This window comes from Tamandua tetradactyla, chromosome 21 (assembly GCF_023851605.1).
Source record: "Tamandua tetradactyla isolate mTamTet1 chromosome 21, mTamTet1.pri, whole genome shotgun sequence".
NCBI lineage: Eukaryota > Metazoa > Chordata > Mammalia > Pilosa > Myrmecophagidae > Tamandua > Tamandua tetradactyla.
Genome location: NC_135347.1, coordinates 53,358,922 through 53,378,642, shown reverse-complemented (window position 1 = coordinate 53,378,642; position 19,721 = coordinate 53,358,922). Strand labels below are relative to the sequence as shown.

At 37.1% G+C, this 19,721-nt stretch overlaps 1 protein-coding gene across 10 annotated transcripts in view; it reads left to right on the top strand.

The window, feature by feature from the left end:
- Positions 1-19,721, top strand: part of SCAMP1 (secretory carrier membrane protein 1) — a 161,585-nt gene that overhangs the window by 62,990 nt on the left and 78,874 nt on the right. For 4 of the 10 annotated variants that reach the window (XM_077139352.1, XM_077139356.1, XM_077139353.1 and 1 more), the window contains exons 2-3: positions 2,216-2,293; positions 14,455-14,502. The exons of 1 other annotated variant lie outside the window; for it this stretch is intronic. In XM_077139352.1, coding sequence (XP_076995467.1) covers positions 2,216-2,293; positions 14,455-14,502 — 126 coding nt within the window. Of the gene's footprint in view, positions 1-611; positions 687-2,215; positions 2,294-14,454; positions 14,503-19,721 lie in introns of those variants that run through there. 5 more of the 10 variants (XM_077139354.1, XM_077139355.1, XM_077139360.1 and 2 more) reach the window with 2 other exon arrangements.

Genomic DNA, 19,721 nt, shown 5'->3' with positions numbered 1-19,721 from the left:
TATTACTAAAGGTTTAGCAGGATAGCTTTGGCTGAACTACATGAAGTTAAGATAGAACTGTTTAATGCTTAAGTGTAGTCAGAACCACATAGACTATTTAAATTGAACTCTAAAGGGTATCTTGTTACTTGAAAGTCAGTAAAATAACAAGCAAATTCCTTTGAGTTAGTGAAATAAGACTATGTCTGAATCTTTCCCTTGTTAGAAATGCAAATTCTGGGGCACCATCTCAGACCTACTAAATCAGAAACTCTGAGATTTGGATCCAGTAATCTGGGGTTTAACAAGTGCTTCAGATGATTCCAGTGTAGGCATAGCTTGAGAACCATTACTATAGAAGAAACAAGATTATGACTAAAAGCAATTTCATTTTGATTTGAATTTAAGATTAAGAGTAAATGTAACTACATTTTCTTGTCAGAGTTTTGGAATCACCAGTAAACAGTCACTTCAACCAGTGCCTTTTCTTGTGAAAGTTGTGATTGTGATGAACTCTGTTTTTAGTGTATTTGTTGGAAAGGTGATCTATGGGCACTGGAGAGTCCTGGTTTCATATTTTGTCTCAAATATAATAGTTGACCTTGAGCAAGTTTCTTGACCTTTTTTATAAGGCCACAGCTTCTTTCTCAGAAAAATGGAACAATACCATTTACCAGGAAGGATAACAAGGATTGGAAATAATATAAGTAAGTGCTGAATACCAAAACAATTATTCGTTACTACTTTATTACTTGTATACATGTGAACATATAATTATGTTCATCCTTCTCTACTCCAAATTTACAGACTATGACTTCTCCAGCACTATTTAGTTTATTAAAAGCTAATCTGAAACTTTAATTATGAGATAATTCAGAGATATCAACTCTTTATCTTCCTTAAAGCTAGTATCCTGTATATATGTAGTGCTTTGTTATCTAATACTACATTCAGAGAAATTCCAGATTGACTATAAGTGAATTCAGTTTGTTTAAGACAATGATTTTTGTTAAACTGCTAGTGACTTTTCGGTCTGTATTAAACTTCTCTAGAATCTGGAAGTGCATTTTAGTTATTATAGTAAAAAGTAGAAAACCTAAAGAATGTTTTGTCTCTGTGTTTCTTTGAAACTATGCTATACCTGTGTAAGTTTTTTTTTTCCCTCAAGAATTTAAGGTGAGTTTCAGAAAACGAGATAATTGGATATGTGAATTTGTAAAATGAGAGTTGGGACTCATTGTACTATTGCTATTATTGCTGCTACTATTTTGAAGAATTATTCTTTGGATTTTTCCCCTGTATGAATGGTAATAGTACTCATTTGAGAAACACGTTATCACCGAACATTGAAAGAATGACATTGATAAACATGAATGTTGGCTAAGCAGGATGTATCTTTTGAACCCTACATTTTACCCTCCCTTTTCCTTTCTGAATTAGTTTTATTTTATAATTATATAAAACATACCTTCATGTTTTCAAAGTCAAATCTGTAAAACAAGATAGTTTGAGGGAAATTGAGTTTCTAAGTCTATTTTTCTTGACTCTTCCCTTCTTCCCCATGGGCAATAATATTTATTAGTTTTTTTTATTCTTCATTAAAAAATGTTTTTTAAAAATGTTTTTATAATTTTTATCTTCCTTCTGCCTAAAAGACAAAATCTTATTCCCCTTTTTCTCACCTTACTTTTTAAAAATCACTCCATTGTAGTGTATACATAGCTCTTCCTTATGCCATTTTAAAATTGCATTGTATTCAGCTGCACAGTACTTTTTCATGTAAATGAACCATAGTTAATCGACCATCTTTTGCTAATAGACATTTAGATTGTTTCCAGTCTTTTGCTTATACAAATAGTACTGTGACAGTAAGTCTTTGGAGTAGTTTCCTAGATGTAAGAATGTGAGTCAAAGGATAGTTGCAGATGTAATTTTGTTAGATATTGCCAAATTCAGTTATACACAGTTAAGTGGTGGTCATTCTACTTTCAGTCTTTATAATAGCTGGCAGCTGATTTGCATATAATCTATTTTTTGTTTTTCTTTGAGGGTGTAAGAGTTGTGGGTTTAAATTTCAGCTTTGTTGGAATAGGATTTAATAACTACTGATAATCTTCTTCCTTTATTTTCCTCTTTGCTGGGTGACCAAAAGTATAAATATAAATCAAATGCTATGTAAGTGTCAAAATTGTTTTTTGAAGGGTAAGTAATCTTTTTTCCTCAAATTTTATTCCAGGACCCATCGGTTACACAAGTGACAAGAAATGTTCCACCAGGACTTGATGAATACAATCCATTCTCGGATTCTAGAACAGTAAGACTCTTCTTTTAAATGTATAGGTTAAAATTAAATAGAAATTATATTACAATTATGGCTTCTTTTCAGTTGATTGGTTAAAATTGTATAAAACAAGCTTTTAGTGTTCTATTAATAATTTAGTTCAAGATGTTTTTTTAACAGGAAGGAATATTAATAGTAATTGATTACCATGATGATGCCAATGAAATACTGAGAATTTTTTTATGTTTTATAAATTAAATTTTTACTGATTGCTCTAATGTGTAACTTTTGCCATAGTACTTTAAATAGGAGATGGAAGTGTTTCTTGATAATGTGGGGTGATATTTTATTATGGTGGGAGAATATTTATTTTAGTTTCTGAGGCTGCTCAAGGAAATACCATAACATTGGGAATTTTATGGCTCATGATTTTGAGGCTAAAAGGCTCATGATTTTGAGGCTAAAATAAATCGATCATTACCAGGGTGATGCTTTCTTCCTGAAGACTGGCAGTCCTTGGTCCTTGGCTTCTTTGTCACCTGGCGGTGCACCTGGTGGCCTCTCTTGGCCTCTTCATTTTCTTTTGGGTTCCATTGAATTTAGCTTTTTGCCTTCTGTGGCTTTTACGGTCTCTGAATTTCATTCTGCTTATAAAGAATTCCAGTAATATGATTAAGTAGCCTCATCAAAAAGTCCTGCTTTCAATGGGCTCACAGCCACAGGATTGGATTAAGTTTAAGAGCATGTTTTTCTGGGTACATCACCAGAGAGACATAGGTATGGGACTATCCCATGAATGTTATTATGATTTTCATTTAAATTAAGTTATTCTCAATAGTATTAGCCTTCTGCTCTAGGTGATTGGAACCTCTGGAACTTTACCTGATCCAGGAAAGCATATTTTTCCTCTCAAACTTTAGTCTTCATTTATTTATAAAATGTAGGATTATGAGAAAAATTCTTGTAGATCAGTGGTTCTCTACTCTGGATGCATATTGGGGACCTTTATTAAATTACCTGTTAGTGCCTTAGTTTCTTAGGGGTTAGGGCAGTTAATAATTCTGGCAAATTTTGGTTAGGGTAAATACTTTTGTCTCCTGTATTTGATTCTTTAGCTTAGACAAGAACACTCAAGCGGTCTCTAGTTTTAACATTGCTTATCACTTGAAATTTTAATGTTATCGTTCTTGATGATCACCTGTTTTGATGTATGTTTTTCATAGTCCAGAATAAAATTCTAAAAGATTATATAGGTTTTGACTTGGATATTTCTTCAAGATGTATTATATCCACTTTTTGGGTTTAGGAACAGCTTTGTACAAAGTTCAAAGCATTAAAATAAAAATGAACTTTTAAAACATAATTTATTTTGTATTGATACATATTGTATATTCACATACCATGTAATCATCCAAAGTGTACAATCAGTGGTTCACAATATCATTACAATCAACTTTTTAAAAAACTTTTTTATTGCGTAATATAATGTATATACAATGCAAAGAAAGAAAAAAGCAAACATTTTCAAAGCATTCTTCAACAGGTAGTTACAGAAAAGATCCCGGATTTTGTATAGGCTACCATTCCATCATTTCAGAGTTTTCCCTCTAGCTGCTCCAGAACATTAGAGGCTAGAAGGAGTAATCTGTTGTTGTTTAATCATCATAATCACTTTTTTCTTTTTTGTGAAAAATAACATATATACAAAAGTAAATTTCAAAGCGCGTCACAACAGTTAGTTGTAGAACAGATTTCAGAGTTTAGTATGGGTTACAATTCCACAATTTTAGATTTTTATTTTTAGCTGTTCTAATATACTGGAGACTAAAAGAAATATCAGTATAATGACTCAGCACTCATATGTAATTCTTAAATGCTACCTTCTCTGTATAACTGCACCATCACCTTTGATCTCTTTTCCACTTTTCAGGGGTATTTGGGTTATACCCATTCTAACTTTTTCATGTTGGAAGGGGCTGTTGATAATATGGGATAGGGTGATGAAAAGTAGTTGATATTCTAGAGAAGCTGCATTTCAGTACTTATCTGGTCCAGGGACCCATCTGGAGATTGTAAGTTTCTGGAAAGTTACTGAAGTGCATGGAAACTTTGTAGAGTCTTATATAATGCCCTGGGTATGCTTTAGGATTGGCAGAAATGGTTTTGGTTGGGGTTTGGCAAGCTATGATAGATAGCAATGTCTAACTGAAGTTTGTGTAAGAGTGACCTCCAGAGTAGCCTCTCAACCCTGTTTGAACTCTCAGCCACTGATACCTTAGTTGTTACACTTCTTTTTCCCCCTTTTAATCAGGATGGCATATTGATCACATGTTGCCAGTGCCAGGCTCATCCTGGGAGTCATCTCCCATGCTGCCAGGGAGCCTTGCACACCTGAATGTCATGCCCCTTGTACTGGGGAGGACAATGATTTCACTTGCAGAGTTAAAGAGAGAGGTCACATCTGAGCAACAAAAGAGGTTCTCCAGAAGTAACTCTTAGGCATACCTATAGGTATGCTACTACATACACAAGCTTCAAAAGAGCAGGCCTCAAGATCAAGGGCTTAGCCTATTGATTTGAGTGTCCCTAATGTTTGACACAGTATCAGGGGTTTCCCTGGTGGTAAAGTTTAATAGTTCCACATTTTTTCTCCCATCCCTCTAGGAACTTTTTGATTGTCTGCTTAATATACTCTGGGATGTGTTCAGGTATTACATTAAGCTATACAGGATTAAAGGCCTTCATTCTTATTCTGGGCTCCCTGTTTTTGGATTACCTTCCCTTCTATCTGTTCCCTTGCATTGAAGTTCAACCTTATTAGCTAACCATCTCTAGTTTCTGTGTGTCTCTAGGTCCTTTATATGCTGTATTATAAGTCTCTGATTTTACCTTCACCCTGGTATTAAAAGTAGACTCATACAGTATCTGTCCTTTTGTGTCTGGCTTTAAAGTAAGAATGAACTTTTTAAATACCATTTTGTTATTTCACAGCCCTCATTTAACAACTTTGGCTTAGAGTAAAAGTATTCCTTGAGCTTGTAAAATGTACATTGAGTCATGTGAAATGGCCAATGGGTTGGCCACTTTTGACCTGCAAAAATGGTGGTTTCATATGGTTCAACTTATTAGTAAATGAACACTAAATATATGAGTGCAATTTGGTAGTAGAAAGGGAGGGAATAAAAGACCTGCATATTTTCTTCCACTTTATGTGTTCTTCTCACGTGATTTCTGGGGAGTGGAGATGTTAACAAACTTTTAAAAATTTGTTGAAAAAGAATGAAAAAAGATATTTATATAATATTTATGGAAAACTTTATTAGTAAGAAATATGTTTAACCTTTTTACAATAGCAATTTTAGATTACTCTTGTCAGTAGTAATAGTATTCTGTTCAAGTTGTCTACTTTGTGTCATGTGCTCTCCTTATGTCATCTTATTGCATTCTCACATCTTTCAAAATGGATGTTTTTACTTTCCATTTTACTGATAGAGAATCTGAGATATAGGGCATCCAGCTAGTAAGTGGTAGAACTCATCTTTCTTTTGTAAAGCTTATGCCTTTTCCATTTTGCTGTTGCTGTCTTTAGAGATAAATGCACATAGAATTGAAGATAAAGCCCTGGTTTTTGAAAAATTTCTCCCCTAATTGGGATTTTAAAAAATTATACAGACTCAAAGAAGATATATATCCAGGACAAATAAAAGGTGAAAGTATAAATCATGATCCTAAATGTTGAGGCTTTACAGTCAAGGAAAAGTCTTCTAAAATGAGTAAGTCTGAAGTAGGGAACTAGGCAAGAATGAGAAGCCAGTTTACATAGTGGGAATGACACAGTTCTCTTAGATTTATCAGCATTTAAGCACATTTTTCCACTGAACTTTTTATACAATGAAAAACATAGTTGAAATAGGGCAAAAATTAAGAAGTCCTTTGTTTCCCATGTATGATTTCAGAAATTTTTCCTTTTCTATAAGTATTATTATTTTCCAAAACACATTGGATGTACTTGGATTAGAGATTGGTCCAAATGCTGTATTAATTCATTGGTGACATTTGTATCTGTCTTAGAAAAATATTTGTGAAAATAAAGTTTCAGTATTGTTGTGTAAGAGTGCGGTGAGCTATTTGATGTCAAGTGAGAGGATTCTACAGCAGAATATCTAGTGTGAATGTAAGCTCCCTAAGATATAGAAAGTTCCTGTCTTTTTTTTTAGTGTGTTCTCTTTTTTAATATGAGGTTTCTTTTTTTTGGGGGGGGTGCATGGTCTAGGAATTGAACTTGGATTTCCTGCATGGAAGGCGAGTATTCTACCACTGAACCACCCATGCACCTAAAATGAGGTTTCTTTTTATATTTAATTTTGTTTGAAAGGACACTTTAAGATACTAAAGGAAAGTAGCAGAATAACACGTAATTTACCTATTAATTCACTCTATATTATAAATTCAGAGAAAGGAGTTCTTATAAGACACCTAACACCTTAAACTAAGTCACTCTGGTAGTGTCTTGGAAGGTTTTTTGACGGGGGGGCTTTTAAAAAGGGAATTTAATAAGTTGCTAGTTTACAGTTCTAAGGCTGAGAAAAAGTCCCAATTAAAGCAAGTCTGTAAAAGTTTCCAAATTATGGCACCATCTAGTTTATTTTTGCTCAAGAAGGGCCAATGAAATTGAGGGTTTCTCTCTCAACTGGAAAGGCACATGGTAAACATGGCAACATCCGCTAGCTTCCTCTCCATTGGAAGGTTATTGAGCACTTGAAATGTAGCTAGTCTGAATTGAGATGTACTATGAGTGTAAAAGACACAATGGAATTTTTTTTTTTTTTTTGGCTTTTAAAAAGGGGAATTTATTAAGTTGCAAGTTTACAATTCTAAGGCGGTGAAAATGTCCACCTTAAGGCAAGCCTATGAAAAATGTCCGAATTAAGGCACCAACCAAAGGTTACCTTCACTTAAGAAAGGCTCTTAAGTTCAGGGTTTCTCTCTCAGCTGGAAGGGCACATGGTGAAGTCTGCTAGTTTTCTCTCCTGGCTTCTTAAATTTAAATGTATCATCCCACTGTCTTCTCACCTGCATGGTTTCTGCTGAGAAATCTACGCATAGTCTTATTGGGCTTCAATTGTATGTGATGGATTGCTTTTCTCTTGCTGCGTTCAAGATTCTTTCTCTTTGACCTCTGATATTCTGATTAGTAAGTGTCTTGGAGTATGTCTATTTGGATCCATTCTCTTTGGGGTATGCTACACTTCTTGGATCTGTAATTTTAAGTCTTTCATGAGAGTTGAAAAATTTTCAGTGATAATTTCCTCCATTAGTTTTTCTCCTCCTTTTCCCTTCTCTTCTCCTTCTGGGACACCCACAACATGTATATTTGTGTGCATTCAATTCCCTAAGTCCCTGCTTACATTTTTCCATTTTTTTCCCTATATTTTCTTTTGCTTGTTGGATTTCAGATGTTCCTTCCTCCAGTTCACTAATCCTATGTTCTGTCTCTCGAAATCTACCATTGTAGGTTTCCATTGTTTTTTTCATCTCTTCTACCATCCTTTCATTCCCGTAAGTTCTGTGATTTGTTTTTTCAGACTTTCGATTTCTTCTTTTTGTTCATTCCTTGCCTTCTTTATATCCTCCCTCAATTCATTGATTTGATTTTTTTTTTTTTTTTTTTTTTTTTTCTTTTAGGGAGGAAGGGAAGGAAAGACAGAGAGAAGGAAGGAAGGATGGAAGGAAGGAAGGGAGGAAGAAAGGGAAACATCTTCAAACATTTTCTTGTTTTTTATTATATTTTGTTTGTTTGTTTCTTACATGGGCTGGGGCCGGGAATCGAACCGGGGTCCTCCGGCATAGCAGGCAAGCACTCTTGCCCGCTGAGCCACCGCGGCCCGCCCCTGATTTGATTTTTGATGAGGTTTTCCATGTCTGTTCATATATTCTGAATTCATTATTTCAGTTCCTGTATCTCATTTGAATTGTTGGTTTGTTCCTTTGACTGGGCCATATCTTCAATTTTCCTAGTTTGATTTGTTATTTTTTGCTGCCGTCTAGGCTTTTAATTACCTTAATTAGTTTATTCTGGAGATTGTTTTCACTTCTTTTACCTGGGGTTTTCTTGCTGGATGAATTTGTTGTCTGCCTGTTCTTTGACATTCAGTTCAACTTATTCTGGACCACTAGCCTAGGTTTTGTTTAACAAAGCAGAATTTTTCAGTTCTTATTTTCTTCTTTCTTACCCTGCCTGTATGGTGCTTTCCCCCCCACCCTTAGGAGGGTCTATTTAGGTATTATAGGCCCCAGCCGGATTTTCCCAGACCAAACTGGCCTCTTGTCAGTCACCTGCATCAGTTTTACCTGAGGGTGAGACCCAGCAGGTTGAAAGACTTTCCTGTGAAGTCTCTGGACTCTCTTTTTCTTATCCTGCCCAGTATGTGGTGCTTGTCTGCCTGCAGGTCCCACCAGCATAAGATGATGTGGTACCTTTAACTTTGGCAGACTCTCCCTGCTGGGGGTGTGGTGGAGACAGAGGAGGGGTTGTAGGCTGGTTTTAATGGCTTCAAATTACCAAGCCCTGGTGTCTAAATTCCTTGAGGGAGGGATTCCACCTGAGTTGGGCTTCACCCCTCCTCTGGGGAAGGCACAGGGCTCCAGACAAGCCCTCAAACGAGCTTCTTTCTTCTTATGCCTGGGGCAGTTGCAGCCTGAGAAGTCCTCCGCTGTATCCAAAGGCAGTCAAGCCTTTGTAGAAACACAGCCGCAAAAATCTGTTTCCCTCTTTTCTGTCAGCCCTGCCCCCTTGGTGCCAGGGCAAAAATGAGCAACCTCCACTTTGATCAGGTTCACCTGAGCTGGGGGCCTATTTTTAGTTGTCAGAATTTGTTAATTAATTCCACAATTGGCGTTTGGTTGGGCTCAGCCGCTGTTGCTGGTAAAGTCCCTTTCCTTTCCCCTCTGGGAAGCAGCCTGTGGGGTAGGGGCGCCAGCCGCCGCGGCTTGGGGAACTCACGGTTCTGGGGGGGCTCACAGCTGTTCCAGCTGGTCCACACTGAGGTATGCTGTGTGTCCGGTCACTCACATGGCCCCAGGAGCTGTTCTGTACTATTCCTGGTGATTTAGTAGCTGTTCTGGAGGATGAACTAAACCGTATACCTCGCTAAGTCACCATCTTGGCTCGATGTTCTCCTGGTTTCTTGTTCTATGAAACTCCCCGGGGGCATTTTCCTTCATCTCCAAAGGTCTCTGACTGCATGGGCTTTTACACAATGGAATTTGAAGATTTAATATAAATAAGAATGTAAAAATCACTTTAGTAATTTTTATATAGAGTATATGTTGAACTTTGAAAATTTAGGATATATTAGGCTAAATAAAATATATTTATTTTTACCTTTTTTTCTGTTTTTAAAAAGTTGGTTACTTGAACGTTTTAAATTCCTTATGTGGCTTGCACCATGTATATTTTTGGACAGCTCTGTGTTAGAGGTCAGTAAACCACCTGAAATATTTTTTAAAAATCTGTCTATGTACGCCCAGCATCCAGATTTTGGTTTCTAAGAACATTCTCAAATAAAATAAACTCCAGGGTTCCTTTGAGAAATGGCTGATTCTATTACTGGAGCAGGGTGAGCCTGGAGTAACATGTAGTGCCAGAATGTGAAGAAGTGCTTCTTAAAAATAAAATGATGGAGGCATGTTAAAGGGACACAGGTGCCAACCTATGTTGTTTTTGATAGCAAGGATCCTTGCTATGATGTGATGAGATTGACACTTCACTTCTCAGGTCTACCTCCCTCAAACCCATAACCCCAGAATAACCATGAGACAAATATTGGACAAACCAAATTGAGGGACATTCTACAAAATACCTGACCAGTACATCTCAAAGCCATCAAGGTCATAAAAAAGAAAAAAAGAGGCAAAAACAAGCAAACAAAAAAACCCAAGGAAATCCTGAGCAACTGTTATACTATCATAGACTAGAGTAGGTTAAAGACAGTTAATGATATATCCTGGATGGGATCTTGTTTTTAATATTTTTATTGACAAATCTTCGCACTCATACAGTCCGTATGTGGTATACAATTATTGGCTTACAATACCATCACAATAGTTGTGTATTCATCATTATGATCATTTTTAGAACATCTGCATCTCTCCACGAAAATAAAGAAAAAAAACCATTCATCCCAAACCCCTTACCCCTCCCTCTCATCGGCCACTAGTTTTGAATCTACCCAATTTATTTAACCCTTATTTCCCTTATTATTTATTTATTTTTTATCCATATTTTTAACTCACTGTCCATGCCCTGTATAAAAGGAGCACCAGATACAAAGTTTTCAAAATCACAGTCACATTGTAAAAGCTACATCATTACGCAATCGTCTTAAGAAATCAAGGCCATGGGAGCACAGCTCAGCAATTTCAGGTACTTCCTCCAGCCACTCGTGGGTGGGATCTAGAGACACAAAAAGACATTAGGGAAAAACTAATGAAATCTGAATAAAATAGGGAGTTTAGTTAATAGTAATGTACCATGTTGGTTTATTAATTGTGACAAATGCACCACAATAGGATACATGGGAACTTTTTGCTATTTTTACAACTTTTCTATCAATCTAAAACTATTCTAAAATTTAAAAATTTATTTAAAACAATTCTGTTTGCAGCTGGATTTATTGGAATTCATGGCTTGCATCAGATTTTTAGAGTGACCCATGATCCCAAATTTGGATTTTTATTATAAGAAATAATAGGATCAATGTCAGAAATTGTGAAAAGAAGTGTGAATTGATTCTAAGTCCCATTTCCTGAGATAACCTCTTAGTAAACTTGTATTTGCTGCCAGTCTTTGTCTCAAATATTTTGTTTTTACATTGTTGCATAATTTTACATTATTCTATCTCCTCCAATAAGAGAAAAATTGTTGCAATGTTATAAAATCTTTATCACCGTTTTAATAACTATACAATATTTTTTCAAGTTGGTTTTACCATCAGTAATTTATTGTTCTAATTATTATGTTTTTTATGACGTTCAGATTATTTCCAGAATGTGGAGGCTTGGATTTGGGGTTTTGGAGTCAGAAAGATCTCAGCCACTCAACTAGTTGTGTTCTTGGACAAATTATTTAAACTCTGAAAGCTTCAACTTTGTCATCTGAAAAATGAGAATAATGATAATACCTACTCATATGTTAAAAAATATTTGCATGTGCATTTTTTTTAGGTATTGGTGATGTAGGATAAACAAAACATACGTGATTTCTGTTCTCATAGAGCTCACATTCTAGTTTATTAGAGGTTTTTCTACTTAGAATTTTAATTTTCTTTTTAAAAATGTTTCAAATTATGAATTCAAGCATACCGAAAATTTTTTTTGAATACATTTATGGATCTACCACAAAGATTTACAGTTATTATATTTTGTCATATTTGCTTGCAAATTTTTTTAAATTAAGGATACACAATAGTGGTTCTGTCTCTTTTAAATTTTTTTAATTTTTAATTTTATTTATTAAACATACCAACATACAAACACATTCTTACCATATGATCATTACATTCTACTTATATAATCAGTAACTTACAGTACTATCACATAGTTGTATATTCATCATCATGATAATTTCTTAGAACATTTTCTTCAATTCAGAAAAAGAAATAAAAAGAAAACAGAAAAAAACTCATACATACCATACACCTTACCCCTCCCATTCATTGATCACTAACATTTCAATCTGCTAAAATTTATTTTAATGTTTGTTCCACCTATTTATTTATTTTTAATCTGTATGTTTTACTCATCTGTCCATACCATAGATAAAAGGAGCATTAGACACAAGATTTTCGCAATCACACAGTCACATTGTGAAAACTCTATCATGATACAATCATCTTTAAGAAACATGGCTACTGGAACACAGCTCTACATTTTCAGGCAGTTCCCTCCAGCCTCTCCATTACACCTTAACTGAAAAGGTGCTATCCATATTATGCGTAAGAATAACCTCCAGGATAACCTCTTGACTCTGTTTGGAATCTCTCAGCCATTGACACTTTGTCTCATTTCACTCTTCCCTCTTTTGGTTGAGAAGGTTTTCTCAGTCCTTTGATGCTGAGTCCCAGCTCATTCTAAGATTTCTGTCCCACGTTGCCAGGAAGGTCCACACCCCTGGGAGTCATGTCCCACGTAAAGAGGGGGAGGGCAGTGAGTTTGCTTGTCGTGTTGGCTGAGAGAGAGAGGCCACATCTGAGCACAAAAGATGGGGTGACTCTTAGGTCTAATTTTAAGTAGGCTTAGCCTATCCTTTGCGGGGTTAAGTTTCATATGAACAAACCCCAAGATGGGGGCTCAGCCCATTTCTTTGGTTGTCCACACTGCTTGTGAGAATATCAAGAATTCTCTACTTGGGGAAGTTGAATTTTCCACCTTTCTCACCATTGCCCCAAGGGAACTTTGCAAATACTTTTTTATTCACTATTCAAAATCACTCTGGGATTTATCAGGGCATCACTCTGGACAAACCTGCAAAATCTCATGCCTCAAGTTTCCATGTACTTATGGTGTTCAATTAAGCTGCCTACTTAAGAGCCACTATTCTGAAGTTGGTTTGTCTTTGTTATGTACATTCTTATACTTAAATAGCATATATTAAGTGATAAAGAGGAAACATATTCATTGATTTTCAGCAAGATAAGGATAAAGAACTGTTTTATTTATATAGTATATACTGAGTAGTAGTTAAATACACTAGATTTATATATATTAGCATGGATAAATCTCAGACTCAGTGTTGGGTGTATAAAAACAAACCTAAAATATTTTAAAAACTAACAAATAGGGGTGCAAGGGTAGATCAGTGGTAGAGTTTTTGCCTGCCATGTGGGAGACCTGGGTTCGATTCCTGGTACATGCACTTCCCCAAAACCAAACAAACAAGCAAAAACAAACAAGCAAAAATTCAACAAATGGTGCTACAATAACGGGCTACTCACATGGAAAAATGAGATGAGAGCTCACCATACAGCATTTAAAAAAAAAAACGAACAAATAATGACGTATGTCGCAGGGTTTTATGATTAAATGAAAGAACATGTTTAAAGAATCCAAGTAAGACATACAGTGAGTATTCAGTAAATATTAAGTAACTAGTAGTTATAATAGTAGTGGAATTATGAATAGCATCTGCCAATGCCCTTTATCCAGCGACTGCCAGGAATACACCTGTGGTCGAACAAGTTGGATATAGTATTCATTGCCATGGGAGAACTAGGACCTGTGGTGTCTCAGTGAGAGGGGATTAAGAAAGACTCTCTTATAAAAATTGGTTTTGGTTGGATGATTTTGGAGAGCATGCAAGAAGGCACAAGTTTGTTTTAGATTGGATACGGTCAGAAAACAGGAGCAATTCTTTGATGGGCTCTCAATAAATTATCTATTGGGAGTGCAGAGTAGACTGAGGAAACATTGTAATTTGCAAAGAAGCAGCAGCCACTCATTCTCAGGAGAATGCTGTTTTTTTTTTTTGGGTTGTACAGTGATCCTGTTTTTGTGCTTAAATAAAATTGTGATCTTGTCAGGTTTGTCTCACTTTATCATGGTCTCAGAGTAACCTTGTCTGAGGTTGGTATTTATGTCTCTAAGGTAATTGAATATCATGGCATATGTCTGTCAGGCCATATTCCAGTAACCCTGAGGCCTAGATGTGTCAGATCTTCTATTTACATGTTTAAGATTATTGCTTAGGATAAGTTCCTAGAGATGGATTGTTAGGTTAAAATGGCTCTATTACTTTCTAGAAGAATATTAATGAATGCTTAATTTAATCTTATCTTCTTCTGAAAATTAAATTTTATGAGTATTCAAAGACTTAAGAGTCATCTTGCTTTTATCTGTAATAGCTATATTAATGGGTTGTTAATAGAGTGAAGTAAGATAATCAATATTGTAATTTAAAAATGGAGGGTAGATTTGAGCTTTGGAATAATTTTTTTGTTTCAACTCAAAATGCATTTTCCCACTGAAATTATGTTGAGCATAATGGATAGATATCCTGACCTACCCTATAAAATCGAATGCCTAAATTACTGGGAGAATAATCTCATCCTTTAGAATTATCATGTATTTATTGGGAATATTTTCCTTTTAAGTGAGATAACAGTTTAAAATGTCTGTTGTAGCTTGATTTTTACTAGTTTCAGCTGCTGGTAATGGTATTCATGGCTTGGACAAGGCTTCTTCTGGTGAGTATTGAAGGATAGCAACGGTGATACCTATGTATGGGGTGGAAGTGAGGTGCTGCTGATATAAATCCATACAGTGGAATAGTATTCAGCTATAAAGAGAAGTGAAGTGCTGATACATGCTACAGAATGGATGAATCTTGAAGATATTGTGTTGAGTGAAGTAAACTAAAAGGACAAATTTTGTATGAATGTTCTTTTATATGAAATACTTAGATAAGCAAATTCATAGAGACAGAGAGCAGAATAGTGGTTACCAGGGGAAAGGGTCAGGGGAATGGAGAGTCATTGCTTAATGGATATCAGTTTCTGTTTGGGATGATGAAAATAAATTCTGGAAATGGATAGTGCAAAAGTTATAAAGCAGTATCAAGGTGCTTAATGTCACAGAATTGTTCAGTTAAAAATGGCTAAAATGATTTTTATGTTATATATATTTTACTACAATTTAAAAAGTAAGTAAAAAAATGAATGTTACCATATGAAGAAACAAAAAACTTGTAGCTACGAAATTTAGGAAAAAACATTGTAGTTTTATTAAGCAGCTCGTTCATTAAAATATTCTATTTCACACTTTTTGAGATATTTGCGGTATTTGTAAGTTTTTATAAATATGAAATTTATTTAGGTTTCTTCTCTGATTATCTATATACAGTGTTTCAACCTAAAAAAAGGGAGTGAAAAATCCTTAGGGACGTTTCTCAGGGGCCCAGTTTACTGCTATGTTTCTTTTCAGAGAAAACTGCCTGGTTCTCTTTCTGTTCTGCTAGTTGCTACCAAATATGATTTAATCATCTCACATACAGCTGCAATATCTGTACCTTCTGACAGAGACAAGAACCAAGGGAAGAAAATTCCAAGTATTGTCAGTGTAAGGGAACATGTTCAGGTGATCATTTCTGATAAGGGATTTAGATAATTGGTTTATGTAAGAAACTACTGTCTGTAACTAAGGTAATTTGGGGCATGAAATAGACTGAGAGTCAGAAGACCTGAACTCTCATCTAGGCCCTTCCACTAATTAGTTGGCAAATCATCTAACCTCTTTTGCCATCATATCCTCTATGTGTAACAGTGGGAACAGGGAAGATGTTTAATTAAATAATTTCTAATATCAGTTTCCTTTCTAAAAATAAAACACTTTTAGCTCTAGGTTCTGAATGGATGGTAGTTGTACATAGTAGTTTACCTATCTGTTACCACTGCAATGTAAAGTAATCCTCTATGCCTTTTTTTTTTTCATGAGCAGGCCCTGGGAATTGAACCTGGGTCTCCTGCATGGCAGGCTAGACCTCTGCCACTGAGCCACCGTGGCCCACCCTCCTCTACGCTTCTTTAATGCTGTTTTTCTTTTATCTTTCAGTGCATTTCTTTTTCTCTCTTTTCTGTTCCCCTCTGCTTCTCGGGGTCTTGGTCTTTCTTGGAGCTCATTATCTCTCTTTTCTAGAACAAATCTCTTTTTGTTCCCAGTGTCATTTAATAAGGGCTTTTGTCCTCTTAGTGTTATTGGCTAGAAATACCTGAGTCTTCTTTGACTCATACAACTTTTGCTACATCTAATCAGTTGCCATTTCCTGTCATTTATACCTCCAAGATATTTTACTTGTCTATTCTTTTCATTCCTTCAAACTGTCCTAATTCAGGCACTCAAGAAATAACACAATGGCCTTTCTAGTTACCTGCCTCCAATCTCTCTCTCTCTCTCTTCTCTCTTCAAACCACTTTTTGCACTGTAGCTAGAATTATTTTCCTAAAGCTTTATTAGATTAGGTCATACACTCTCCTTAGGACTCTCTACTGTGATTATGCATGCGTTGCCTGCCTCGTTTTCTATGTGGGGCCCTCCCTGGCTTGACTCGTGACTGTCTTTTTTTTTTTTTTTTTTTTTTTTAAAGAGAGAGGGAGGAAGGGAAGGAAAGACAGAGAGAAGGAAGGAAGGATGGAAGGAAGGAAGGGAGGAAGAAAGGGAAACATCTTTTAAACATTTTCTTGTTTTATTGTATTTTGTTTGTTTGTTTGTTTTTTACATGGGCTGGGGCCGGGAATCGAACCGAGGTCCTCCGGCATGGCAGGCAAGCACTTTGCCCGCTAAGCCACCGCGGCCCGCCCCTCGTGACTGTCTTTTTAGCCTTCTCCTCCAATGCATCATTTGCTCCAGCAGAAGCCATCTACTCAGTAATCCCCCATGCATTTGAAATCCCCTCTTTTAGACCTCCTACCCATCATTTAATAGGGGTAAAGTGGGTAAGAGAGACTGTGTGTGACCAGAATGCCTGGTTTTCCTAAATTATCCTCTCTGCCTTTTACAGGTAAAGATGAAAACACACTGGGTATTTCATCTTCATATACAAATGACCACACACTTATTGGCTTGAAAAAAATCACTCACAGTTTCTGTGGATTAAGAGTCCAGGCACTTTATGGAGAAAGTTGTTACATAGTATGTTGTGGGAACCAGGCTCAGGGTACAATAGAAGCTTTCAGCAAATGACTGCTTTATACTTACCCAGCACAAAGAATCCAGAAGAGCAGAAGAAATTCCACTGTGGTCTCCTAGGTTGGCAAAACTACTTGGATTGGGGTTGGTAGATGGCAACTCCACATTGCCTCAGAGAAGAGAATCAAATCTGTGCTGTTTGAGTATGGTATTTATCCACCCTGGGAGGAGGGGACCTCTGCCACTGAGATTTCCTGCCTTTATTAGCATGTGGGGCTGTTTGTTCTGGTTTGTTAGGTTTAAGGTCTGGCCATACGGTTTCATTAGACTTAACATTTCCCCAGCTTGTGGAATGGAGATAGACTGAAACATCATGGCACAATAGAAGAGGAAGTAGGGGTAGGTAAGGGCTAGGAGATGGCCACTGAGGGTATATCTGTGGCCTCTCTAGCAGCCCACTCCCAGCCTCTGGACCAGGCGTAGCATACTTCTCCTCATTATTTTCACAACATAAACCTGTCTCTTCCCTTACACACAGAGGCAAAGATGGGTCAGGACTGTTGACCCCTGGCTTTCAACAATTTTGGCAGTAAAGGTTTGGAAACAATGCAGCTACAGCATATCGAGAGCACTTCACCTGTGCACAGGGAGATCAGGCCTGTCTGAGGTAATTGTGGCATCAGTTCTCCCTGGCCCCTGGGTGATAGCTGAAGAGGACCCACAGAGAATTTGTACACTTCACAACCAGTGGGCTTGCTGTTGCATTTTAGTCACCTTCTGTTTTACCTTTCCTAAAGTATTACTCCATAAATAGTAGATGTTAGTGCTAGCACATATGCCTCATTGTTGGGCCAGATTAAGAAGTGTAAGGTAATGTGGTTATGAGATGCTACTTTGGCTAGAGGGGCTAATGATTTTTGCTGATCCTGAAAGGCTTGGGCTGTGAATTAAGCAATGTCAGTTAAGGTAGCTGACTGATTATGTGTCATGTGTTGATTGGTAACTAAATTGGAAAGAGATCGAGCCATTTGCCAGTTTCGTTATGTTGGGAGTTGTTGCATCCCAACAAGTTGTCCAGAGGTATGAATAAAAGTGCACAGTTGTCTTTGTCTTGGGTGAAAATGAAGGACTTCCTGGTATTAGTTTATATGTGAGGCAGCAAAGATCAGTTCCTTGAGTGACGATATGGACTCAGCAAAGAGGAGAGAAAGAGCGGTGATGAGAAGGCTGATCCAGCTGTTCGTCAAGTTCTCTGCTGTGACAGTGGCCTAGGCCAGCAGGACACAGGTGCCTTCAGGTTGCCACCAAGTCAAAAAAAAATCTGTAGGAAACAAGGGAGCAGCATCTAGTGCTGATAGAGGGGTTGTGCAGGCACTTCCCTTGGGAGATGATTTTCTTGACCTATTTTCAGTAACTTATTTTTTCTTCTAAGACTACCCAGTCTGTCTGTACCTTGCCCTGAGCTGTAACTTCACCCCTTTCATGTTGATCTGAGTGCCTTACCCATATCTTCTGGCCACTTCTACCCCTTCTTGATAAATGGGAGTTGTTAGGACTCGTAGTTGTCCCATGACCAAAACCAAGGGTAGGTATCACCCATTAACCTCCAGTATGTGTATTAGGTCCCTTGTTGCCAGCCCACCGGATTGTCACCCCATATGTGTTAAGCATTTCTGGACCTACTTCCATCATACCATCCCTCCACATGGTGACCTTAACCTCCCACCATCTTGTCAACCAGGTGAAGGGTGTAATGGAGTAAAAAGCTGGATGATCCCTGACAGTGGCTGGAACAAGAGTCCCAAGTGGTGTGTCCTTGTCCCTCCTTCCAGGGCCTGTCCTCTTCCTGATGGGTGTAAGGGTAGACGTACAGCAAAGTTTGGGTCCTTCCCAAAGGACCCTTCCCCAGGCTAGGAAGAGGGATAGGGCCGTGTTTCCCTTCTGAAGAACTGCTGAGTTCAGCTTCCAGAGGGTGTGAGTAAGATGGAAAGTGTATCTAATAACTACAGTTCCTGTGTCAACGTGGTCAATTTATGATACCCAATTGTTTGGTCAAGTTAGCACTGGCCTGATTGTTACTATGAGGATATTTTGTGAATTAAATCATCAGAAAGTTGATTGCGTCTATGACTGATTGTATATCTGCAATCAGCTGAGGAGATGGCCTTCAACAAGGAGAGAAGTCTCCTTCAATTACTTGAAGCCTTTAAAAGGAGAAGTGATGATTTCAGTGTCGGAAGAGAGAATTTCCATCTCTATTTCAGCCATCCAGCTTCTCCTGGGGAAATCATCAAAAACCCTCATTGGAGTTCCCAGCTTGTGGCTGGTCCTGTGGTATTTGAACTTGCCCATCCCCACAGTTGCATGAGATATAATATTTATAGATCTCTTCTGTCAGTTCTGTTTCTGTAGAGAACTCTGACCAATATACCATCCAGTAAGAGAGTTGTCAGGTTGTAGACATGATAGCTCCTTTTTTTTTGAAAGGTGGCCATTAAAGTTCTCTGCTATGCTGGCAACTGTGGGAGATGGGTGATCTGGAGGGTCCATCTAATTCCATGAATCTGGGCCCATCATTGAGTGGATTGTGCAGTAGAGTGGGAGTCCTTGGTCAGAGGAGATGTCATCTGAGTATACAAGGGGATGGCAAAGTTGTTTTTCCAAGGTTTTCCATGCTGTACTGCATCTCCACAACAAACTGGAAAGGCAGTTTAGTTTGCTCGGATAGAGTCTTATGCAATATAATCTAACCAAGGAAGTGATATCCCATCACCTTTACTGT